Here is a 27971-nt window from a genome sequence, read left to right as displayed (position 1 = left end):
TATTGCCGTACAGTCTTTGTGATTTCCATAATGTCGTACGGTATATTAACTTGTGTTCTCCTTGAGTCCATACGATCTAATTCACGAGTTGGTTATTACCCATATGGTGATACTTATTCCCCTCTTGAGCCGTACAGTGTGTCATGTACAATATCTTCTCCTGTCTAGCCGTACGGTGTATCACTTGTGATTTCTTACCGTCTTTTGGCCGTACGACATCCTTCCTAGGTCGTACAACGTTTTGTTTTTCTTTACTGCCTTCCTTTCTTGCTTACGCTCCTGATAGGCTGCATGACCTTGTTTTATGGCGAACGTCCTCCCTTCTACTCTCCTCCACATGTGCCCGTACGACTAGAATTCCTTTTGACGCTTGTCCGTACGGTGTACTTGCTTTGCTCTCATAAAAGGTCGTATTATTTTAAATGCAGCTGTTTTTAATACTAGATTCCAATTATCTCCCACCAGTATGTTCTTTGGTTCGGTATCATCTCCTAGATTCATGGTTTGTACTATGGGCTCTTCATATTTTATTGGCTTTTCCTTATTGAATACATGTACAGGTGTTTCATTCAGCTATGTGTTCCCTTCTTTTATTTCCCTAAATTCTTTTGGAAATTCATCCTCGTTGCTTTCTTCCTCTATCGTTAGTATGTTGCAGCTTTGGAAGAGTTCATAATCCTCCATCTGCCAGTGAAATAGACCGTTTACTGAATTCAGATCGTCGTCCTTCAATCCACCTTCTGACCATAGGACTCCTTCCTCGTCTGGTTCTATTTGCCTCTTACCTTTGTCGTCTCCTTCTGAATTGGACAATCCAATTTCTTCTCCCACCATTTGTGTGTAAATCAATAATAAATCTCCGTCCTCTGCTCTCCATTGATAGTGTATTCTTCTTCTAGTCATGTTTAGCCTTTGCTTGTACGAGCCACCCTCGTCCAAGAATGGCGTCATATCCTCTTCTTTTTAGTGGGATGACTACAAAGTCGAGCAGGAACGGCTGTGTCCCAATAGTTACTGGTTGTGTCATTAGGATCCCTAGAGGCTTAATACCATGTTGGTCTACAGTTAGCAATTGGAATGTGGGTGGCCACAACGTTGGCTGTCCCAACTTCTTCTAGGTATCCTCTGGCAGGACATTTACCCTTGAACCTCCGTCCACAATTGTGTCTGAGAGGATCGCTTCCAATATACCCATTTCTACGACCGTCGGATGCCTTCTTGATGTGAGGGCTAGCAGCATTGGGTCTGCTGCGCTTGTTCTGCTTTCCTTCTCCTTCCTAGGTTCTTCCGATAGTTTAGCAGTGAGAGCCATGTTTGTGAGTGTCGTTCGTAGTTGGGGCATTGTCAGGATTAGATCATTTAATTTTACTAACACTTCAGTTTGTAATATCCATCTTATGATGTTCTATTCTATGTAGTTCCTCATTAAGGTACCCACAGTGGTCCCCTTCTTCGTTTGTGATTTCACTGTCTGCATCCCATTTTCAATTTTTGCCCTTGCTTCTTCCAATCTCTTCTTTTCTTCCATTGGGTTTGAGTATAGCTTTGCCTATTTACGTGTAATTGTCAGGACTTCTTCTTCGTCCGTTCTTGATTCAATGCTGATCAAATTCACTCCTGATTTTGATTTTGGGCATTTGGCATCTTCATGGTCTCCAGGGCCACACCATCTGCACAACAGATGTAGTGTGTTCATCGTTGTATAGTTTCTTGCAAAGTGGCCCCACAAGTTGCATGCCCGACATTGAACCATTGGTCAACCGTTTGCATCATACTAAATCTGATAGCGACCCTCGTTATTGTTGTTGTTTTGTCCCCTTTTGTTGTTTCTATACCCACCCGAGGTGGCATCGTCATTGTTTGTTTTTGCGTTCCCTCCTGACGTGAATGCCTCCTGTGTCAGGAGCACTTGTTGATGCCCTCTTGTTTTCATATTTAATGGACATTCCTTTGTGGAATGTCCCACGATTTGACAGATATCACAGAACTGATTCTTTGGACAGGATCCCTTAGTGTGACTTTCTGTCTTGTATTCTGTGCACCATAGCTTGTTTTCTTTGCTCTGGCTATTCCCTTTCTGCATATTCTTAAACTCTTTCATCATCCTTCTTACTGCTTTTCTCATCATTGTTGCTATTCTTAGAAGAGGATTCCTCCGAGTTTGATGATCTGCTTTTCTTCTTCATTTTTGTTTTCTGTTCACTTTCTAAGTCCATTGCTCGATTGTATGCTTTACTATACGACGATGGCGGTACAATCTTCATTTTCCTTTTTAACTTCAGGCGTAGTCCTTTTATGAACCATCTCTTTTTCAGTGCGTTTGTTGGCTTACTTTCCATTTTATTTACTAACTCTTTTAGTTTTCTAGTATATATAGGGACTATTTCATTTTTTCCTTGTTTCGTGGTGTAGATTTCTGCTACTATCTCATTGTCGTCTCATAGCAATTTAAACTCTTTAATAAATTCCTTCTTTATGTTTTCCCATGTGGTTAGCTTTGCCGATTCGGTGTCCGAAAACCAATCGATTGCTATACCTGGCAAGGTGGCTGGAAATAGCCTTGCCCATTTGTCCTGGTCGTTTTCTCCATTCGCTGTCCAAATTGTCTCGCAAGTTTTGCAATGTTTGATTGGGTCAGCCGTGCCATCCCCGTCAAGCTTTGGTAACTTTTTCTTTGGACCGGCCATTGGTACCCTTCCTTTCTTTTGTTGTGTGTTGCTGTCTGTACCCGTGTTGTTTTATACTCTTGTACCGGTCTGAACACATGCATTACGGACACCTACGTTCTCAAGTGGCGTGAAGGCTTCCTCAAGGACTTGGTTGTTTCGACCAAACTGTATTTGCTCGTCAGGTGTATCAGGGACGAAGAGTTCACCCCATGCTCGTGTTCCTTCAACACTCTGAGCCTCGTTCGTCCTTTCCCTTCCGTCTGGATTCCCCCTTGGCGTATACCAGTTTAGCAATTCTTCTTTTGTTTCTTCAATCACCCTTTGCCTTTCTCAGGCTTCTCCTATCAACCTCTCCCTTGATCGACTTGGTGACTGCACTCCATTCATCAGTGCTGCCGTGGTACTATGGTCACCTCCTGTGACACCACTGCTGTACCCTTCAACGAGTTGTTGGAGTTTGTGCCTTCGGTCGCTTTGCTGTGTGCGGTTTAATATTTCCCATGCCACACGTGTGCTGTCATCTTCTGTATTCTTATTCCTATCTTTATTTAGTGTGTTCGACATTCATAGCACCCGGTCCTTACAGGCAACGGTACCAAATGTTTACCGTACAAGGTAAACGGTTTATTAATGCATGCTGACAATAGACAAGAACATGTAACACAAAAGTATTCCTTTTATTATTCGCATGTATACAGAAGATACTACAATATTCGATATGATTGATATGATGCCAAATGTTTGCTTATTGTTCAAGTACATATATCTGTCCGAGGGGGTGACTGAACCGTATCGCAACCTTTTGGTTCTAAGCTACCCGTCGGCTATACAATGTTTAATGACAACATAATTTACTCGCTCTTTGAAGGGATGAGGCACTTGATTGCAACGAGGAAAATCCTCCGCTACTGCAGATGATTCTTTGTTCGACAATAACAGTTTTTCTTACAATTGGTCTGTCCAAGCATGTATAGCAGGACCTTGCATGGCTCATTACATGGATTGGTTTAGATTCAAATCAGACTTGAATCCTTCTAGGTTTTCTGAGGAACAGGTAACTTAGATATATTGAGGATTCTGTATTATATAGAAGAGTATGAAGATGGTAGTTTTTGTTAACCATATAGAATTATAAAAAATTTGGTGTACATTTGACTGTTTCCATCTCTTATCTATAATTTGTGTGATTCGTGTTTGTAAGGGAATGTTTGCTTACTTTCTTGCATCACTATATTATAAAGGACTGCCATTCACAATAGTTTGAATATTTTCTTGTTTTGTGATTAGAACTGGATATGGCAAGTTTCAATGTCTGCAAAAAATTTACATAACTGAATATATAAAAGTAAGAAACGATAGGAAAGAGTAAGAAGTGGCACAAATAGGAACAAATGGAAAGAAGTAGCAAAATGTAAAAGAAAGATATTTGTGCTCTTAAGATTAATGTAGGTGTTATGTATTCTATTGTTCACAATTATTTGTTTTTTTAAATGCTTTCTTTATCATTGTTGAGTTTAAAACTTTCATGCTAAGGTACTTGTTCAGCTTGATGCTGGTCCTCTCTGAACATGCTGTGGATTCTTAATCACCCTGCCACTGGGGCCATCCAGGTTCCTGTCAAACATATCTGGATTCAGTGAGAATGTACTCAGGCACAACCTGGCTGAACTTGGACAGAACCCACAGTCAATTTTTTTTATTTTTTTCAAATGCCAGATTGTTTAAAGCTGCAGGATATTTCTTCATCAAATGGCATTGTTAGTTAAGAGCACTGTCCATTTCTGTGACTAACTAGGATATGGTCCAGGTTTGTAACAAATGGAGTAGTTGATGCTTTAGGGCCTGAGGGAGGTAACCGGCCATTTCTGGATGTTTCTGCAAGGAATTGAAGGGGTCGGGTGTCAGTTGGGTCACATGGGGCAGGCGCCAGTTTTGGGCAGGAGCAGGTGGACCTATCTTGAAAACCCATGGGACTAGGTGGTTCTATATTATTAAATTGTTGAAGGCTTATTCTATATTACTATTTTCTTTGATCTGTTACATGGGTTGTTAGTCTGGCTCAGTAATCAGATGGTTGATATCTTTGGCACGAACCCCCAAGAATTCACACCTGTGAGCATGGTAGTCCAGTCAGGGCACAGACCCGCAAGCACACACACAGGAATGAATCCTTGTAAATCATCTGGCAGGAGCAGAAGTAACATCAGTAACACAGAGGCCTAAACCTGCAAGCACATTAGATCAGGGAAGGCACAAGCTTGTGATCACAATGGCTTGGGGGGTTTGAGCCTTGCTGCCCCCAACACCACCACCATCACTTAACCATCACACTGTCTGATGGATTCTATTCTCTGTTACTATTATTAAATTGATGATAACTATTTATTAATTTTTATAGGAATGGCCTTCTATGGACTATTGTTTAAATATAGTAGTGTCAAGGTAATATTATGTAATGCCCAGCCTGGAGATCCTTGGAAACAAGGATAGACAAAGACGAACATATTTTTTTTCAAAGATAAAGCATAGATACATGTAACTACAAACATATAAGAGATCACAAAGATAACAGTGGAAGACTAAACACCATAGTTACACTGCCCTAGGGGACGGGGTTAAGGCAGAACGGTGGGACAAAGGGCCCTCAATTTGGGGACAGCGAGGGACGGTGGCGGGCGACAAGAGGGGTTGTACATACTAAAGATATGGTAGTTAAAATGCTAGTTATGAAAAGATGTATTGCAATATAAGATATAAAGATTTAAAAGAGTAAATACTTGAACATTGCATTGAATTGGAACATCAAACATTCAACATAAATGGTCGAATCAACAAATAGTCAACACTGGGACATCCCCCCATCTTTGGCGGAGGTATTGAATTTGGTCCCCAAGTCCCCAATGTGTCCCTGTCTCCATGACATGGGGCAAAAAAGAGGGGGTATGCATCCTTGTGTTACTATGATAAACGCCAAACCTTCAAAGATCCCCAAGCATTCATCACTTACGCATTTTATTCCATCTACATGAACTAATCATTCAAGGTTCATCTCAAGATATAATCTATCATTATAATCGAGGTTCATTTAAAAGCCCAAATGCAAGGTGTCTACATGATTAATCCATACAAGTTCATTTACCAAGCTAAAACATAACAATGAAGAGACATCACCACATTTGCATCCTAAATGTCCAATAGGCAAACTACTAAGGCCCAGGGAGCAAGAACTCCCAAAAGGGTATCCAATTTGCCTACTAGCATTCACCGGACAAGTCAGAAAGTACGCGTTGTTTGGACATTAAGGTTTCCAATGGAATGTCAGACGACATTTCTTCCTAAAGCCAGACGAATACTTCTTAACACTACGGGGCAATACTTTACCCAATTGGGACAATATTTCTCCCAATTGGGGACGATATTTCACAATTCTGTGGGACAATACTTCGCTAGTATCGTCCCATGTTGTACCAATGTCGTCTAGGTTAATTAGAATGATTAAAGGGCTAACTAAGGAGGTAAAAAGGGTTAGGACCTCCACATCGGGGAGTTCTAGAACCACCAAACTCGAGGAGTAAACACTCGCGAGCATCAATAAGCACAAAGAGGATCAACATACCTCACATAACATCATACTACTCTAACCCTTGATAATCAACATCCTCATAAAATAACATTTACATAACCAACATCACAATGAAGGGAAAGTACAAGCATAAGATGCAACCAAACTAAATCAACCTTGCCTGTTTCCTCCCAATGTTAATGGCATCATGAGATCTCAAGGATCCTAACCATACCTCTGAGCATAAAATCTCAATTCGCCAACAAGATTGTTGGTGTTATGAGTTATACCTTACTAATAACCACCATATATGCCATCAATGAACATGGAACATCCAACATGCTAATCTATCAATCGCATTGCTAATCCATAGTAGTGGCAAGTAACATCAACTAAGCAATAAGATCTAACATCATGATAAAGGAATGCAACAAATAAACATACTAAGCATCATCTAAACATGATTTCAATGCCTCTAAGGTAAAACATAAATCAAAACGAACATACTCCAGATATGCCAAGAATCCAAGTGAACATCTAGCACTGGCCTCAATTGGAAGCAGACTATCTCTGTTCTCCGTACTCAACAATGGTATAGGTAGCTATGCCTCCTAACCACGTGGTACCCTTAAGTCCACTCCTGCTGTGTTTATGGAGATAATGACCCGGCCACAATCATATAAGACAATCGCCCATGGCTAACATACACGCCAATGAAGAATATGATACCAACATCTATACAATCGTAAAGATAATGCAGTACATCAAGTCTCTAGTTAGACACTCTATAGGATAACTATGTAAGGACTCTAGTGGAGTGTAAGCGCTTGGCATCAAAAAGCCCAAGCTAGTCTATGTGGTAACTTAGCTCGAATAGGAGGCCTTGCACCATGCCCTCGGAATTGATACAGGCTTACTGTATAGGCATTACACATATCTCTTATTAATTTTCATTACCCATTAGTTAATTATGATTATCACTTGCTAGAACCTCTTCGTGTTACCTTGTTGGAGTACTTCTTACCCTAGGGTACAAGAGAGAAGCCACTCGACATGTCTACCCTACATACCCATGCTCATCAAATGATGAGTGCCCGTAGACAATGCAAGTTCCCAACCCAACCCCCAAATGAACAATCCCTCTACCAACCTTTAACCGAGAGTTTGGGTCTTACAAGATCTTGTCATACGAACGTGTACATGCTTGTGTATGGGTACAACCAACTTAACGAATATAATCAATAGAAGCAATGCAAGGGTTGGATATGAGAATGCAACAAATGATATAAGTATAATAAAATCACTCAACCGGCCTATATCTGGGAGTATGGATTCGACATGAGTTCTAATAAGGCAACAAATCACCTAGTATGATAAGCTCACTCAACTGACCTAAATCGAGGAGTATGGATTCTACATGAATCCCAATTTTGTACATGAAGTAGAAGCACAACAAGAAAGGAAACATGGATTACAATTCATTTCCATTATCAAAGAAGATAATCAAAACCCTAACAAAATATGGGCGACACATAAAATGGGGCAAGAATAAGAAAACTCAAAACTCAAGCTTCTTAGATCACAACGAAACTGACACATTAACTCTAGAATATGGTCACTACACCAAGGGTCCAATAAAGTTCACAAGAAGGCTCTAAAACCCCATCCGACAAATCTGGCAAAATTCCGGAGTCCACAAAAATCAATATGAAGACACGACTTTGGATCTTGAAATAAAATGCCTTGGAATGTCCTATAATCATTCCAATTCCACGATCCTAATCGTTGAGGCAAGGGTGACAAGATCACATCTCTAATTAAGCCAGACATAGAAACGTGCAAAAACCAAATGGCATGCAAAGTAGATGCCAAAAACATCCAAAAATCAAACATCAAATAATTCGAGGAAATTAAAACCCATTGGTCTAAATCCACCTAACATCACACTTTTCTAATAAAATCTTGGATCTAGACACTTTGCAGAAATCCAACAACATAACAGTAAGAAAACTTACCAACCCACATACTGAAAGCATAAAACGTTCACACTCGTCCAACCTGGTGATCAAATTGTTTAAAATCGGAGGGGAACACTAGTTCTCCACTCCCTAATATTTAGTGACTGAAATCATGAAGTAAAACAAATTAAAATTAAATAAACTAGGAAGCTCTACCTTGCAGCCAAAAGGGCAAAACGAGAAATACCACCGTAAAATAACAAGGCCGCTGAATTGGACTAAACCATTGACATAGAGAAGCAACCCTGATATGAATCCAAGGAGATTGATTTCGGGAAATCTGCCAAGCCAAACTCCCATAACGATCAATAGACCAAATTCTTACAAGAGAGTTTTGAGGAATTTCCTCCAAAACCATGAAATGACAAAATGAAATTTGAGAATAGAAACTCACTTTTGGCATAATATAAGCACTTAATCAAGTGACCTATAAAACAGATTATTAACCCACATAATAATCTATTTGCCTCCTTTTCCCAAATTAAATCAAGCAATTCCAATTTATTTGGAATTCAACTACAACAAATTAGCCGGTAAATAAAATAAATTAAACAATTAAATAAAATCCCTCTAACCCATTAAATCAGCATTTAATTAACATTTTTCGCGACCACTGCAGATTCCTAAATGCACAAACATGCTCACGAGTCTAGACACATGCATAATGAATTCGGATTTACTAGTTATTATCGAAGAGTTAAAGTTATCAATATAAAGATACATTGGTCATATAGGGATGATATTGGCTCAACATGAAAGGTTGAAACTTGAGATCACTAACTCCATGTGCCACTGCCGGGGATATAAGTCCTGCACAGTAAATGCACATAATCAAATGTAGATGCACAATATATAATAGCCGAAGCAACAAGTACGTAAGTCACGTAATAAAAATATCTAATTGATTTTTTTTTTAAAAACCCGTTTAAATAGTCCATTTTCATAAGTCTACTGAAAGGAACAAGGTAAATATCCGTAGCGCAATAATCTATGAATCCAATATGTCAAACTCATTTTCTAATTTTTTGAAACATGTGATAATGGTAATAATAATAACTAATTACTCAACACCAGATAAGGCACAATACAACACATGATCTTAGATAATCATCTTGCAATAACATCATAAACCTCAAATGTAAAATGCACCAAAACACTGTTCATATCTCAAGGGTACTCACGGAACAACATTGTGATACCATATATACCTAGGTAACCACTGGCGCAAACCTCAATGAAACCCTTTAATACATCATAATCTCATAAATCAGGCATAAGCATAATCAACCTACTAATAGAATAACATAATCAAATCACTCCAAGGGTGTAGACCACTCATGGGTCCTAACAAGATCACTCACAAAGCACGAGCATCAAAGTTGCATCCATTAGGACAACTTACAGAAATCAAATGGGAGAGGCACTGCAATAATTAAATATCAGTCAATAGTTTGTCTTCATTCAATCCATTTTCCCAAATTTGTGTGGACGTACCCTAAAAGAATTGGACCCATATTTTTTAACCCCATTTGAACCTTAACTGGCAACTTAGGTTTGTGTGCTGAATTTTAGTTTTATCATTCTATTGGATCATGTACTAAACATAAGTGTATGGATGGGGCAATACTTCTTGTTACAAGAAGATAACTAACTAAAAAATAAAAAAGAGAACACAAATTGTGTGGAACAAGTTTCCTTAAAACACACTAAATAAAAGGAGGGCCTTTTATTTAGTTTATCTATTGCAAATAGGAATCTTAGAAATGCAAAGACATACAATGTCCATTCTTCTGGGGTACCTGAAACAATACCAAAGCCATGCACAAGATTGTGGAATCATATTGCACTTGCCGTTTCTTCCTTACGGAAGTCAAAGACATTTTGTCTTGTCTCTTTGTTTGCTGGAAATCATGGACACAGTTTCTTAGTGTAACTTTATATCACAATGACAATATGTTAATTGAAATCGAGCAATCCTATTGAATATTCACCATTGTTGGATTCATATTTTGGTGTCATTGTATATTTATATTTGAAGAAGTCATATTTTCAGATGCCTTGTTTTGGTCCTGTATACTCTAGAATGGCATCACTTTTCAATGATAGTATATATTTTTATTTTTATTTAATAAATGTTATGTTGATGATGAGTTTTCAAAAATACATATTGCTTCTTGTTTTTTCTGGATTCGATTGTGTTTGCATTTTTTCTCTCCAATATTTTTGATCACACTCTGTGATCCATCATTAGGATGCAATAGAGCTGAAGGAGTGTAGTCTTCGTGCCACTCTATGATCTATTATCATGATACAAATAAATGCAATGTTATCAATTTACAGAATATATGTGGAGAGATTGTTTTCTATTGCTTTGCCGTATTCAGAGCTTTCTTTCAATGATTGCGTTTCTTCCTGCAGAGCAAAAGAAACAGAAACTTTCAGAGGTTAAAGTAGGACTGGATGAAGCTGAATCTTTGGTACAACTCAATTCAACATAACTTTTCTTTGGTTCACAACAGAAACTTATTATTCATATTTTCTATATTCCTTGAGATTTTTAAATTTTGTTTTATATTATGATATATTGTGCTGCATGATGACTTTTTTGTGGTTTTTGAAGATTCGTAAAATGGATCTCGAGGCAAGAAGCTTACAGCCTAGTGTAAAGGCCAATCTACTTGCCAAATTGAGGGAATATAAATCGGACCTGAACAACTTGAAAAGAGATGTGAAGAAGGCATCCTTAACCGATTCCCAAAGTGCAAGAGATGAGCTACTCGAGTCTGGAATGAGTGATGCGTTAATGGTATTGTTTTGTACCAATAAATTTTGTCAAATCTTTCTTTTTTATCATAAAATAGTTGAATATTCTCTCCGATTGAACTTTTCTATTTTCATTATCTTCAAATATAGGATTTTCTTAGAAAAAGCTATACTATTTTTTGGGGACTGCAAAAATATCTTCAAGACTATGTAAAAGTTCTGTTCTACAAGTAATGTTTTCTTGGAAAATTAATATCAGCCATCTATCAATGGTCAAGTCTATAATTTTGATTTTTACAGTGAATTCTATTATTTATGTGCATCCACTATGCGGATGGGATTTAATGCTTTATGGGTACTGCTAAGGTTGTTACTTGTCACATTACTTCTTTGTGCCCGTATATAATTTTATTTTCAAGAAACATGTAGAAGTATTTCTACGAGAAATGTTTCTTTTCAATTTTCAACCACTACATTAGCATGTTGCTCTGTTATGATTCAGGCATCAGCAGATCAAAGGGGGAGATTATTGATGTCAACAGAAAGGCTTAACCAGTCTACTGATCGTATCAAAGAGAGCAGGAGAACCATACTAGAAACAGAAGACCTTGGGGTTTCCATCCTTCAGGACCTGCACCAGCAGCGACAAACGCTTTTGCACACACATGATACGGTATAAATACCCCTTTTTAAACTGTTCCAAAATCTTTTTTGTCAGATACAATTTTGCGTTGCTGTGTCACAAATTTCATATATTTTCTATCCATTCATAGTTAATTCAACCAAAAGTACAAATTTTTTCACCTCAGAAAATTAGGTGTACATGTGGCTTGCAATAAAAAAGTCCAATATTTTAAATCTGTTAGGCAAATATATAACAAATTTTTAAATGGTCATATATGTTTGGTGCTTCTACAATAGAATTTGTGTTTCAAAGCAAAGTCTTGCAGAACTGTCTTCTGCACTTGAAATACAAGCACGTGATATGATATTTAAGCTCACAAATCTATCAAGATCTAGAAGTGCACGATGGTTTAGTTTGGCAACATTAGTGTAATAAACATTCCTTATGTCTTTAGAGAAAGTAACAAACCCGACCCTCCCACTGTGTCCATCCTTGAGATGGCCTTCACTCATTTCTTACCAGATAATGTTTCATATGAATTATTGTTCAAATTCATACCGCCGACACAATTTGACCAACCTCAGTCACTTAAAGCCCGTTACCACATTGGACAAGATATGTATGGCTGTGGTGATAGGTACTGTTCCTTTCTCGAGGTAGATGGGTTTACGGTGACATAACACAAACTCGTGCCCAAGGAGGGAATATGCCATATGAATAATAATGAAGGTACAGGTAGCTTCTACCCATAGATAAAAAGTAAACTAATTTACACTTGTATCTAGATACCTAACATCCCACTTGCTATGCACCCTTGGGAGTACAATAACCTTACCATAAGATCATACCAGATATTATTGTTCAATGTCATGTGTCATCCAACACGTATGGTGCAGGCTGCACTTGTTGGTTAACATATTGTGCCCTTTGCTGCTTTGTTGAAATTGGATTCATTTGTCAGCTCACTAGAGTCCCACTCATTGGGGAAATCAGCAAAGAGGATCAGCCCAGCGTTCCTAAGAGACAAGATGAGGTGTATGATAATGTGCTGCTATTGGTGCAGAAGATCTACTAGCAGGGGCACAAAAAATGAGCAACCTTTAGTGGAGGAGATGCCAAAGAAATCATTACAGAAGATTTTTGGCTAACATATAAGAAGTATACCACCAAAAAGGAGGCTAAACCTTCTTTTTTGATCCCTGATGATATTGGTCAAAGAATGGCGATTTTTAATCAGCAAAATGTCTAAAGATGTGCCAAATAACTTGCAGAAGGGCATTCATGCTGATATTGAGATAATTATTCTGGTACTATGCAGAAAGAGATTAGTAATCTCTTGAAACAGTGTATGTTTGAAATGTCCCTTAACATAAACCAGCAAAACTGATGGTGATAATGGAGGTCACTTCAAAAAATAAAGTTAATGTTCTCAGGGTAATTGGTTTAACATTGAAGGATTTGAGTAAGCAATTGGTTCTTAGTTAGTATTGGGAAAACTGAAACTGCAAATGTATACAATTTCTAGTGAGCTTTTGCCATCAAATCTTTGAAGAACTTTAAGAGCTTCTTCTTCTGCGAGGCAAATTTTTAGCTACAATGGATGACATATTTGTCTAATCTTCCCCTTCGATATGAGATTGGTATGGCTGGGTATGGCTGTTGGGTAATCCTCAGTGGTAGTGTATAGCCTGCTTATGGATGAGCTAGAATCAAATCTTTAGAAGACATGAGGTGTTATCCAGAAATGCAAATTACTCCCCAAATGAGTTTTGACATTTATCACAGGGAAGCAAGAATCAAGAAGGGATAACAGGTCCATGATGGAGCTAACCGAACCTGTGCCCCATTATCTAGATCTACTCATCTATCTTTGGTTAGATGTGTGTCTTATAATTGTTTTTATTCTTAACAAGTCTCCTCCCAGATGTGTTGAGGAACAAGAAACCAAAGGAGGCATTTGTTGGTGAGGAGCCTTAAGCAGCATATCATTAAGTATTGGTTATCTTGTTTATTTATGTTTATATCTCTGATGAGAAAATGATCAAATTAGAATCCGCTAGTTCAAAGAGTGCCTTTCTAGATTACAGTGAGACCTAGAAACCTTAAAGAACTTTAGTGAAATGTAGTTGGTCAATACGTTTAGCAAGATATCAGACAGAGGAGCCCAACTCCATAATCAAGAATGATGTGTGGGAGTTGTCACCTTGCCTAAAGGTAAGTCAGTGATTGACTCTAAGTGGGAAGTAAACTAGCAAAAAAATTCAAAGCTCAGTTTGCGGCCAGATGGAGTCTATTTTAAGGGGTCCAGTTGTGAACTATACCTTTATTATAACTTTAGCAACAATCCTTTATTGGCATTTATGTCCAAAGGATGTGAAGAAATCATTTCTTATTGAGTTGAGTGAGGAGGAAAATAAGCCAGGGGACTTTCTCAGATTGCAGGAAGGCTTTTATTGTCTAAAACAAGCCTCTACATTTAATTACAGATGCAAGATTATGGATTTTTGAAAATTTGGAAAAACTACCAGAAAGTGTGTTTTTCATAACTAGTAATCATAAAGTAATCATAAAATATACTTAAACATGCTGAAAACACATCAGACACAAAGCAGACACACAAATACAGGTAAGACATGGAACATACACTAAGCGTACATGAACTAGTGTTATGCCCCTAACCCTATAGCATGCATTATGTTATGAGTAGTCAGGTTGTGGCTTCCCTAACTCTTAATAAGTTACGTAATTATTATTATAATCATAGATTTCTACTTGGTCCTAGGAGTTGTATTTAAGTACTTAAGTTGACCTAGGTGGTATCCGAGGCACAATACAATACTGTCTATCCATGTGTCTGTCTATGCCTGCCTGCCTGCCTTCTTGTTGGTTAGTTATTAGTTATTATCATCATTTTGAGTATTAAGTGGATGAGGAGGATGCCCCCTGAAGCTGGCATATTATTATTATATTCTTCTCGAGCAATATATTTCATTACAAAAAGGAACACGTGAAAATGATAGCACTGAGGCAAAAGGTACCAAATCAACTTTGTGAAGAGCTCTTGATGTAAATGTCGTCTCAATCACCAAGTACTTAGTTGATGCATGGCCTAAACATAGGAAGTGTAATGGTGACATACTTGATTTTATCCGTTTTTTAAAACTCCCTAGGCTTAAGAATTTTGTCAGTTAGCCAATGAGAAGATATATTTTGTAATGGGAATATCAAAGTTATGGTTTGTAAAATTGAAGATTAATGCATGTAAGAAGTTGGCCAATGAAAATATATGTTTTGTTATGGGAATATCAAAGTCATGGATTGTACAACTGAAGAGTAATCCATGTATTTGTCAACTTTTGGATGATGTTGAATTTTAACATTAATTGGTGCAACTGATGGTATCTTACATGAACTGGCTAACTTGAAAAGGGATATATGGGATGGAAGTAAAATATTGATTTACTAAAAATGGAGTTGAATAGTTTTCCCCCAATTTTTTATAATTTTTGTTGTTTTTAAACTCCTAGGGCTCCAGAAGTCTGTAAGAAGTTAGCCAATGAGAAGATATGTTCTGTAATGGGAACATCAAAGTTGTGGATTGTACAACCGAAGAGTAGTCCATGTTTGTATCAACTTTTGGATGATGTTGAATTTTAACATTAATTGGCGCAACTGATGGCATCTTACACCAACTAGTTAACTTAAAAAGAGATATATGGGATGAGAATAAAATATTGATTTACTAAAAATGGGGTTGAATAACTAACCCCAATCAAATGGCCGTGAAAGTAGGGTTTCCCCACAGGCTGGAAGGACTAAGGCTCTGATACCAATTGTAATTCCCTCTTTTAGAATATACCTGATTTTGCCAAAAGTAACAATTACAATCCCAATAAATTCACGGTGAAAGTAGGGTTTTCCCATAGGCTGGTGTAATGTTTTTGCAAATTCTATGACTTAATCCAAAGATTTAGATTCTACCTTTTTCCTCTTCTTGTAGCTTGCTGTGAATAACTTCAAAGCATTGTCTTGAATTAGAAATACAATTCTGAAAACTGTCTTCTCTTCTGCAAGTTGTATATGGGCAGTATTGTCTAAGGAGCAGTCTATTTTGTGTTCTTTGTGTGCTCTTAGACTTCAACCTTACCCTTAATAAATATAGAAATCAAGGGACACGTCCTTAGAAAAGGACATGTCTCTTCCAAAGTCTATTTTGCGTAACCTCTAAAAGTCGGTGACTTTGCATGAAATTAATAAGTTTAAGCACAAACCAAAACAAAGGAGTTTAAGTTCATTCTAAACTAATACACAAGGATTGGTGCCGATATCTTTAAGAGAACAATGCAAAGGCTTAGATCAATATTTATCATGCCAGATCAGATCAGACCGATCTGTTATCAGATCAGTATGTTTACAAGTTACAGAATTAACTCTTCCTCTTAACTTGATAATCATACTGAGAGATATCATATCTAGCAACATCAATAAAGATGAGCAAGCAAGAATTGATACTCTATATCTATCTGAATCTTCTTAGCATGTGGTATCATAGAACACATGATACAATGTCATATTACTTAACCTGTGATATGACAAATCACTGCTACTAGTGATAACAGTATTGCAAAGAATAACAATATTGCATAGAATAATATCTGAAGAATAATTTAAGCTATTTATTTATCCAAGTTGTGACTCATAGATACTGGTATTCCTATATCACAACATGATCCCAAGTTAAGATCTACCAGAATATAGGATAAACCTCGGAGAATAATAAAATTATTCCTTTATCCAAATTGTGACTTCTAGATAGAGCAATTTTTACATCACAATATGATCTTGAACTCATCTAGATCTTACAATAGAACTCTACTATTTAGCACATTATCTAAGAAATCATCATCTCTCATAATGTCTTTTATACATGTGTTCATTATCTCAAAGATCGCCACCTCTTAAATAATGAATACAAATGGTGGAGCCAATAATAGTCTATAGCCTGACAATAAAATTATTTTATTAATAATCTAAAGAATACAAATGGATTACAATTCAACCATACCAAATCTTCTCCTGAAGTGGTCTATCTTCACTCTAGATAGAGGTTTGGTGAGTATGTTTGCTGTCTAATTTGCAGTGCAAATGTATTCTAATTTTACAGAATTCTTGTCTACCAATCTAGCTTTATATTTCTCAATGCTACCATTAGCAGCATGCTTTATTTTAAATATCCACTTGGACGAAACAACAAATTTTTTTTAGGTCTCGGAACAATTTCCCAAACATCATTCTTCATAATAGATTGGTATTCTTCTGTCATAGCTTCTTTCCAAGTTGTATGTTCAATAGCATCTGAAGGATTGGTAGGTTCTATTTTGGACAAATCATTCATATTTGTTGTATAACTAGAAAATCTTTTAGGTCTTTTAGTTTCTCTGACTGTTCCAGAAGGTGTGGCAAAGTCTTGTGCTTCTTGGATTGTTTTAATGGCCCAAACTAGTCTATTCTTTGAATTTTGAGTTTATCCAAGATTTAGATTTAGAATTTCATCTTCAATTTCTTCTATGTTCTCCCTCTGAGACTAAGAGTCTGTAATTCTTTCAAAACTAGGTAAAGGAGAAGGTTCTTCAGAACTTAGGGCTCTTTTGAATGCCAAATTTTCTTCAAAAATTACATCACTACTAAGTTCAATACTTTTCTGTCCAGGTATAAAAATCTTATATGCTTTAGATGTTTCACTATACTTCAACAAAAATACCTGTCCTCCCAGAGGGTTCTAATTTAGTTCTCTTTTCTTTTGGAACATGGATATATATGAGGCACCCAAAAATCCTAAGATGACTTATATTGGGTTTAACCTTAGTAAATACTTAAAGAGTTTTATCTCTAAGGTAAGAGTGAGGGCTTCTGTTTTGAATATAGACAATAGTACAAGAGGCTTCTGCCTAAAGATAATATTCTAGATTTTGATTAAATATCAAAATCTACAATTTCATTCTTTACTCCATCAACAAAAACAATTTCGTCCTTTACTCCATCTAATATGATCTGAATGGCTTTTCTATTTCCTTTACTTTATATAGTTTTATGAGGTTCAATATTAGGTTGTTTGGATGCTAAATCAACAAATTGTTTTACATCATTTTCTTCAAGAATCATCATGATTTTGAATTTCCAGGCATCAAAATGTTCTTTCCCATCAAACCTGTCCTCGGGTTTGATTGTGTATGACATTGAAGATAGGAGATAGATGCTAGATGTATATAAAGTTTGATTATTGAATTTTGCAGAGCCTAGGTTCGACTATCAAAGCTCTGATACCATGTAAAGTTTCTGCAAAATCTATGACTTAATCAGAGATTTAGATTCTACCTTCTTCCTCTCCTTGTAGCTTGCTGTGAATAACTTCAAAGTATTGTCTTGAATTAGAAATACAATTTTGAAAATTGAAGAAAAGAGGGAAACTGAAAACAAAAGATGAAGAACTTCATGTTCTTAATACAAACTCCTATAAGGGCAAGAAGAAGCATTTCAAGAAGAAAAAGGGAAATCAAAAGAATGACAAACCCAAGAAGGACCTATCCAAGATAAAGTGTTTTAGATGTGAAAATTTTGTACACTAGAGATCTAATTGTCCTGAGAATTCTAAACAAGAAGTAAACTGTGCAAATGTTACTAAGGAAGAAGATAATTATGATCCCGAGAATTGTGTATTGTATTCGTCACTATCAAATGAGATCTCAAGTGAAGCATGGGTAATTGATAGTCGATCTTCTAGACATATAATCGGATACAAAGAAGCACTCGACTTTATATCAGAAAAGGTTAATGGCGAAGCTACCGTTGGTGATAATTCAACACATTCCGTTGAAAGAATTGGAAATTGCACCTTGAAACTAAAATCAGGAAATTCTCTTCTCCTTAAAGGAGTACTTTACGTGCTAGGAATAAAAAGAAATCTAATCTTGGGTACAACACTTGAAGATGATGGGCATAATGTTGCATTCATGGATGGTAAAGTAATAACTTGGGCAAAGAACTCCTCAATTTAGAAAGCGAAGTTGATTGGTTAGAGAAAAGGATATTTGTATGAATTAAATTCAGAATCTAGTCGACCTATTCAAGCCTTAATTCTTGAAGCTGCAGACATAAATGAAATATGGCATAGAAGATTAGGGGCATCTAAATTTCAAAACCTTATGAACTATGGAGAAGATGGTTAATGGTTTACCTAAATTAAATAAAGACCACTCAAGCATATGCAAAGGGTGCGCTATTGGTAAGAACACCAAAAGACCATTTCATGATAGCATTAGAAAAACAAATAATGTTTTGGAATTAATTCATTCAGATTTATGTGGACCTAAGTCTATTCCTTCTCTTGGAGGATTCTGGTACTATATCTTGTTCGTAGATCTAGGAAAACATTGATTTACTTCTTAAAATGCAAAGAATCAGAAGAAATCCTGAAGAGATTTAAAGAATTCAAAACATTAAATGAAAACTTATCAGGACATAAAATTAAAACTCTTAGAACTGATAATGGAGGAGAATACACCACAGATTTGTTTAAAAGGTTTTATAAAGAAACATGAATTAAGAGGGAGTATATTGTTCCTTATAATCCAAAACAAAATGGGGTAGTAGAAAGAAAGAATAAAACAATTATAGAAGCTGCTAGAGCTCTGATACCATGTAAAGTTTCTGCAAATTCTATGACTTAATCAAAGATTTAGATTCTAATTTCTTCCTCTTCGTGTAGCTTGCTGTGAATAACTTCAAAGTATTGTCTTGAATTAGAAATACAATTTTGAAAACTGTCTTCGCTTCATAAGAGATATGCACTTGGGAGTACCATAAACAATATAGAAATCAGGGGACATGTCCTTTCTCTTCCAAATTCTATTTTGCCTAACCTCTAGAAGTCGGCGACTTTCCATCAAATTAATAAGTTTAAACACAAACCAAAACAAAGGAGTTTAAGTTAGTTTTAAACTAACACACAAGGATTGGCGCTGATATCTTTAAGAGAACAATGCAAAGACTTAGATCAATTTTTATCATGCCATATCAGATCAGACCGGTCTGTTATCAGATCAGTATGTTTACAAGTTACAGAATTAACAGCTGCCAGGATTAAGGCTCTAATACCAATTGTAATACCCTCTTTAAGAATATACCTGATTTGCCCAAAAGGAACAATTCCAACAAATTTCAATTCATTTACAAAGAGAATTCTGTAATAAAATTACATAATTATAATGCCAATTTAGAGAATTTAGGTATATTAGTTAATATTAAAGCATTAATATCATGGATTAATCATTCATATCTATTTCATAACTTATTCCCATAATCAGCCATTTTAGGAATCCAATGGAAAAGCTTGATAGGCTGCTGAGGGATTGTCTTCCTCAACCTGGCCCAAAGGCATGGAATGAACCTTTGATCCATTTGACACACTGGCCCACAAGTATGACAAGACCTCTAGTCCATCCATTTTGGGGTGGCATACCCGATGAGGAAAGACTAGTACCATTGCATTTTCCTATTCGCAAAACATTTTGTATTGATTCCAAAAACAACTGCTGATGGAGATTAGGTAAATAATTGCAAACTCTATATTTCCTGATAGATTAACAATTTAAAAATTAAGTTTCAAAAGCTTCCTGTCACATTTAAGTTGAAATAAATAAATAAATACAATAATACTTGTGCACCAATTACATTTCTTAATATTATAGACCCCTGTTCTTAATCTCTAACTCAGGTTTATTTTTCAATTCTTCTGCTGAATTCATTCATTCCTTGACGCCTCCTTCTCAACTTCATTGATGTCCCCTTATTTTTTTGATGGTGGAGGGAAAAGGTTACGTCTTTTCCTAAAGTTTGTGACCCTTTCAAGCTTACGTCTTTTCCTAAAGGTTACCCTTTTCCTAAAGTTTGTGCACCTCTTACAAATTGGCTGCCCTAATCACCTCCTTGTATGCTTTCAACGATTATTATTCTGCTCTTCTAAATAGTTGTATATCCCTTAAACTGGCCAGCTATCTTCCCAGAGTCTAGTCAGCCTCCCATATGCCATCATCTAAGTTTACTATGAATATAGGTGCAGTTAGATTTACTGCAGGTTGTTGATTGTTTGTAAGGGTAGAGTTCTAGTGTGACATGATATTTATGAATATCATTAATTCCTACTAATTTGTAATGCAAAACATTTTTAATGTTTCAGATTATTTGTTAATAAAAATGTCAAGAACATAGAATTAGTGATTTGCATGTGACATTGAGTTCTACACTATGCTACCTCTGATCATGGGTCATGCCATAATTGTTTTATGATTTATCTGGTCTTCTGTAACAATTTTCCTCGTTGTGCTCAACTTCTAGAGTTGCACAGAGTATTAGTTATATCTTTGACATTTTCAACAAGGGTAGAGTTCTTGTGTGGGTGAGATTTATCTGTATAATTAACTGCAACTAACTTATAATGCAAATCATTTTAGTAATTCAGATTATTTGTTAATTAAATATGTTAGGAGCATAGTGCTAGGAATAACAATCCTCACAACACAACTGAGCTGGGGGGCAGTCAGTTGGGTGCTATATCCATTAACTTTAAACTTCTTGACCAAATCACCAATGAAAGATATAGCAATGCAAAACAGTATGAAGTTATGAACAAGATATAAGCCAACACCATAAGACAAGATTTTTGTTCTCAAGGAAAACCCTGTTAAGAGAGAAACTCCAGTGGGGACGATACCCACAAGATTAGGCACAGATATGAAAATGTAATTGTTAGGAGACGTGATCCTGTTAGGAATTGATACAAAGCATTTAGTACATCAGTCCCTGTTTAAGGATGAAACCCCTGTTAAAAGGTTCAGAACCCTGCTAGAAGTTGATGGAGAACAAAAGGTTCACTGCCTGAGCACACTGCTAGAAGGGTGCAAGTAAAAGCCACCTTCAAGAGGACTCACTACCCAAACTGATCAAGGTTAAATAGACCTTTGATGAACTGATTGAATGACACACCTCAATTGCCTTTACAGTTCCAATGAAGTACACAAGGAATGATTATAGATTCCAGCCGTACCTTTATTAAAGCATCTCACCAAACATCATCTCCGCCCTGATATCAATCATCAAGGCTTGCATATAAATGTTTTATACCATACATTACAATTTACAACCAAGGAAATTACTTTGTTTTATACAAGATATAAGCAATTAGGTTGGCCTGGCCTGTTGGGACTTGTCCAGTGCACAAATAATTACACCAACCAATGCTCTAAGGTTCACACAATACCTATTACAAATATATTACAATTACAAATGTCAAAATACACGCCAAGATCCATAATTAACTCTTGGCAATCTGTAATACACGCTACACCTTCCAATCGGCTCCTAGAAGCAATTATCCAGATGCTACATGCAAGCAGCCAACACAGCAGGAACCTAATGAATCACAAATCCCGAAGCATGCACTAGACCGAGTCTTATACCATGCCTTTATTATGATAATAGATTATTCATTAAGGGAGGGTATTACGATAATAGATAAATGTCTATGATTGTGAATGATAAGTTTGTCAAATTCAGTTTATCTATTATGTTCCTACCACAGAATAGACTGTAGACATTCTCACCAAACCTCTTGGTCCTGATAAGTTTGTCAAATTCAGATGACAGCTTGGTGTTGTGGATAGATTAACCATTAAGAAAGGATGTTACGATAATAGATAAATGTGTGTTTTTAGTTAATGGTAATCTATTTGTAATCTATTGTAAATATTAGAATGTTTCTAATATTTAGTTAGCTGTAGATAACTCTTAGCTAGAATAGAAAGTTTCTATTCTTTACGACTGTTTCCTAAGGAAACATCGTTCCATTCATTTGTATATATAGACCTTTTGGTCTTTGTTAATAACAAGCAAGTATTTTACCAATTACTTCGTAATAGCCTTATCCTCGCATACAATGATTCCTTCTTGCCGACAAATTATACTCAAAATACAAAAACTACCTCTGGCATAATTGTCTGTTACTGGTTTGTAACCAGGCTTCACCAAATCAACCGTAACTCTCTCATATCAGCACATAAACTCTGCGATCATAGCCATAATGTCCATACTCACTTTGCAACATAAATCCAAGCTCGCATGCTAAGGAGTGCCATACCCTGCTCCTACTGTCCTTCTCAACTGCTTCTAACACACAAAATCATAGTTTGTCTAACTCATATGAAAGCTATGAACACATGCAGACATCAATGAGAAAACCTACATGTCAACAACCATCTGGCAACAATTCCAACTGACAATCTCGTCCAATACTCAACACATAGAATTAGTGATTTGCATGTGACATTGAGTTCTAGCATTCCCTTTTTGTTAATTTAACTCATTCATGCAATCCCTTCCATTCTTCCTTGCGCTATTTTCTTCTCTCATATCCTCTTCTACCTCTCACATCCATTTTCTTCCCTCGATTCTTCTTCTTTCCCTCGTCACCTTTACATTCTCTTCACCCTCTACCTTATTTTCTATCTACAACTCCTTTCTTCATTCTCTCAGCTCTTTTATGCTCAATTCTTTTCCCGCTTCACCATTCTTATTGCCATTTTTTAATTTGATGTGATCATCGTGTTGTTTACTTTCATGTTTGTTTAATCCTAGTACTTCTTTTGTTCACTTCCTTTGTTAGTTTATTAATTATTGCTTCTAATATAATTATTAACTAATTCTATTTTTTTAATAATGAAATTATTGCTGTTTTGATTGGTAAGATAGGATATTTAGATGATATCATACCATTAGAAGCCACAAGGGGTGCTTCCTCATGTTCACCATTGATACCAGCAATTAATTCAATTTAAATATTGACATGTAAAGTCCAAGAGACACTTAGATATAACATTATATGACAATCTACATATGAACTTTATTTATGAACTACAATAATCCGAGTCGGTATTTATATTTCCAAACTAGATTTCACTTCGGGAATTCCAACGTGGGTCTCTAGAATGAGAATTGAATGGTTTTAACTGTTTGAGCTCAACCCCTTTGACAAGTTTTAATGGTCTAATGTCTTTTTAATTCCTCTTCTATTTTAAGCAATAGGTTATTTATTTCGTTGCTTGCCTAGGCTTATTCCTTTGCCTGTATTTCCTACTCCTGAGTTTCATTAATATTAGCTTTCCTTTATTTTGCTTGCTTGCTTTGTTTCTATATTTTATAATCACTTCATTTTAAAGTCTTTGTTTTTATCTTCCTACTTTTCAGTAATAACCATAGCACATTCCTACAATTATATCTTATGCATATGCCACGCATATTATATATTGCATAGTTTTATTTTGAAAATTTCAAGCATCAATTAAACTTAGAATTCTCTTTTTTGGTATCCCTGTTTTCTCCTCCTTTTTTTTCCTTCTTTTTTCCTTTCTTCTATTGAAGAGCTGTGTCAGTACTGACATTGCATTCTTGTGTGGACTGGAGAGTTTCTTTAGGGGTTGTGTACAGATGAATGATTTAATGCATGTCTACTTGGATGCATGTTGCAGCTTCATGGTGTTGATGACTACATAGGCAAGAGCAGGAAGATATTGACGTCAATGACAAGGAGAATGAGCCGAAACAAATGGATTCTTGGTGGACTTATTAGCGTCCTTGTTGTTGCGATCATTTTGATTGCATATTATAAAATTTCTCGTTAGTTAAAGGTCATCTGCTTGATCTGATTCAGAATAAATTGTTGTGCTCAATGTCGACCCGTGACATATTTCTTGTAAAATATAATATGTTATGTTTTCAAATCATTAGGGCTATCTCATCATATGTAATGTGTGGATTGCAGGTTTTGGCAACCTTAGATTCTGTCTTGTTGAATACCACGATGATTTTTCTCGTATATAGTGTGCCAATTTTTCAACATCGTCGCTAATTATGATGTGACGATTGGAGTCCTCATTGGGAGTCACCCATATAAAAGACCTGTAGTTTTTTAAAAAAATCATTCAAGGGGAAGAGTTTAAAACTGAACTCAGTAGAAACCAAATATAATTTGTTTGCAACCAAAAAATTATTTGGAAGTCTCTTAATATCAATGCTCATTTTTTCTCATCAAAGAATGCCAAGCCTTTAATCTCTCTTATTGGTCTGGCTTTCTTGGAGCTATTCCTACAGTTAAGCATCCTGACTTTTTTTATATGCATCTGTATTTTGCTGCCGTTCAAGATATAGTATAACCACATATCCTCAACTTATGGCAGCGTGCTGGATAAGTATGCATGAAAATGTTTCTTGCAAAAACTAGTTGACAATACGACGTGCAAATATATTCTCTTTCCACACACATACATCGCCCAGATATATTCTTTCCAAGATTATCACAAAATATATTCTTCAAATCATAAAATTCCTAATGCTTTTATTCTCTTCGTATTAAGAGCATTGTAAACAATATGCAAAGTCAACAAATATACTCAACAAATATAGCAAACAATTATGAACTATAGTAAAACTATATCTGAAAGAAAATCAATGCTTTGAGGGTTCCGTTCATTGAATGTGATTCTCACAAACTTGTTTTAATACATCATGTTATATAATTTGATGCTTTGATTTAAAGTTGTTTCTCTAATGCTTTTCTTTAAGGAAGTTAGCGCACATGCTATCTTTTCTAATAATTTGAAGTGGCCAACTCTTGCTAAGGTTTTTATGAATAATCTCGACTATAATTCTAACCTTTAAATACAATTATCTCTAGTGGATTCTTCATTGACAACTGTTGCTAAAGATCATAACAAGTCTTTGCTAAAATATTTTTATTTTTATATCATTATGGAAGAACATGTGCTATTTACTCTTTGAAGAATGCGTCCTTTCTCATAATTGTAATGTGCAATCTATTCTAGAACCATTTCTTCCAATTAAGTTGATCCATTCCTTTTCATAATGCATAGCTATAGTTCTAATAAAACTTGAATTGTTATTTGCAAGCTTCTACTTGGAAGTGTGCCTCCTTCAAGCCTTCCTTTTTTCTCATACAATTTTTTTCTTTCAACTTAATATATATCTTTCTAATAAAAAACTATTGTATAGAGCTACATGTGTCGCTATGTGGACACAACAATATTGTAACAAACTGAACAAATTGCATTGATGTGGGACATTTTCTTATCTAAGCATGATATCAATTATTGAGCCATAAATGTATGCTAGGAATTACTTGTAGCTTAATATTGAATGCATTCAAATGGAGGATGAAGTTGTCTAACTACTTAATGCACATGCATTTATCCTACTTTTAGATGGTTGAAAAAATAAAATAAAAATTTATTGAAAACTTTCCATGAAGACTTGGGAGTTTTTTAGATGGTTGAAACAATAAAATAAAAAATTATTGATAACTTTCCATGAAGACTGGGGAGTTTGAAAGTTTTGTGAACATTAAAGAATAAAGCAAATTTTTAGTTGATTTTGTTGGAGGCTAGTTTTGTGAACATTAAAGAATAAAGCAAATTTTCAGTTGATTTTGTTGGAGGCTAAGCTAAGAAAGAATATTTTTTATTTGTAGATTTTTGCATAACATGTTTTTTTTTTATTGAGAGTTGGAGCCATTGATGAAGTTCTTTCTTTTGCTTTGCTGAAGATGGATATTGCTTTCTTTAGTGTCCGGCTTGTAAAGGTTGAAATATGTGCATTGTAAGCTCTATAGGTACAAGTATTGCTAGAGGAGCTATATGAGAGAGGAATTCATTTCTAAGGGATTGTGTTGCCAAGAGTTTCTCTAGGATAGAGCAAGATGTAAATATCTATGTAAAGGATTGGAGTATGAATATTATATTGTAAATGTATATTATTTTTTATTAATACAATGACTTTTTAGTTTTGGAGTGAACTTTTTTCACTCAAAAGGGTTTTCCACACGCAAGTTTTGTATTCTATCTTATTGTCCTTTTAGTTTTGTGATTATGTATTATTGAATCTTAATGTTGTAATGAACTTGAAATTGTTTTCACAAGCACTTCCCTTTTAAGATTTTAATTGTGGGAAATAAATCGTACCTAGTTATATTTTATGGCATGGTATTATATGTTTTTGTCAACATATTATCATTTGTTTATGAAGAACATAAGTAGTACATGCATATATTGATCTGAGATTATTTTTTTGGGATGCCCATTTTCCTTCAAATGCACACAATTATATGTTTTAATTAAAATTAAGGATAATACACTTATTTTGATCTCGTTGATTAAAAATATGAAAATAATTTAGAATTAAATGATTAAAACTAATGGGAGAGAATAAAAAAATGACGATACACTTATTTTAGGCTCATTGATTAAGGAGAATAGAATATAAAAGTAGTTTAGAATACATGATAAAAAAGCAAATTGAAAGATAAGATGTAACTAGTGAAAGTTGCTAAACAACATTGGTTATGTTTCCTAGTTTGATAGGTATAAGTGAAGGGAGAGAATATCACTATGTTTAATTAGTAGTCTTGAATATCTTTGTTAAGCCTTTCACATTTTATCTTAGGTATTGTAGTCCCATTTGTTAGATCTCATAAGAATCAATAAGATATATGTAAACACAAATTTGAACATTTTCTCATGTTATGGTAACCATTTGTACAACCATTAGTCAATGCCACCTAATTTGAAGATCTATACCCTCAATTAATGCATGGGAGGAGATTAGAAACAAGGGTAGAGTTGGTGGAAAAATATTTTATAATTAATGGTGTTGTGATATTTAAGTATCTTTGGAGTACATCTTAAGAATTTTGAGTTGCTTTTTTATTATTAATAATAAAATAGTCACATAAGATATTCCATTAAAGACTACACAAAAGATTTGACCAAGATCAAGGTAAGTGATTTACCAACAACCTCTCTTAACTTGAGATCAACATTGCCCAAAAAACCAACGTGCAACCATAAACTAAATAAAGGAAAATATTAAACTCTAGCCTAACAACCCACAACCTAAAGTTAGTTAAGGTTTTCCTTTAGCCATGCTCTTGTGTGAGCAAGGGGTCATTTCACAAGAGAGTGAAGACATCTTGATTTTTTATTATAATTTATCGTAATCCAACCCTCTCCCACCTTAGTCATCATATCTTTGCAACATGAATGATTCTAGGTCTATAATCCCAATACCCTTAGGAGGAAATAGTTTAAAATTGAACTCATTCTAAACCAAATATTATTTATTTGCACTCAAAAGTTTAGGTCAGCCCATAGATGACCCAAGGGAGTTAAGACATCTCATTGAATTTGTCAGAAGTGGGGTTGAAATTATGATGC

General features: G+C 35.5%; 1 protein-coding gene across 1 annotated transcript in view; it reads left to right on the top strand.

Annotated features, from left to right (window-relative positions):
- LOC149544519 (vesicle transport v-SNARE 13-like) overlaps positions 1-24782 on the top strand; it is a 67594-nt gene extending 42812 nt beyond the window's left edge. The window contains exons 2-5 of the mRNA XM_089795174.1: positions 10668-10726; positions 10870-11055; positions 11515-11685; positions 24216-24782. Of these exons, the coding sequence (XP_089651300.1) occupies positions 10668-10726; positions 10870-11055; positions 11515-11685; positions 24216-24368 (569 nt within the window). The 3' untranslated portion in view covers positions 24369-24782. The remainder of the gene's footprint in view (positions 1-10667; positions 10727-10869; positions 11056-11514; positions 11686-24215) is intronic.
- Positions 24783-27971: the final 3189 nt, after the last annotated feature.

Source organism: Cupressus sempervirens, chromosome 8 (assembly GCF_028749045.1).
Source record: "Cupressus sempervirens isolate cs-2001-9-10 chromosome 8, ASM2874904v1, whole genome shotgun sequence".
NCBI classification, from domain to species: Eukaryota; Viridiplantae; Streptophyta; class Pinopsida; order Cupressales; family Cupressaceae; genus Cupressus; species Cupressus sempervirens.
Note: the sequence above shows the minus strand (reverse complement) of the source record. Positions and strands in the feature narration are given on the sequence as shown.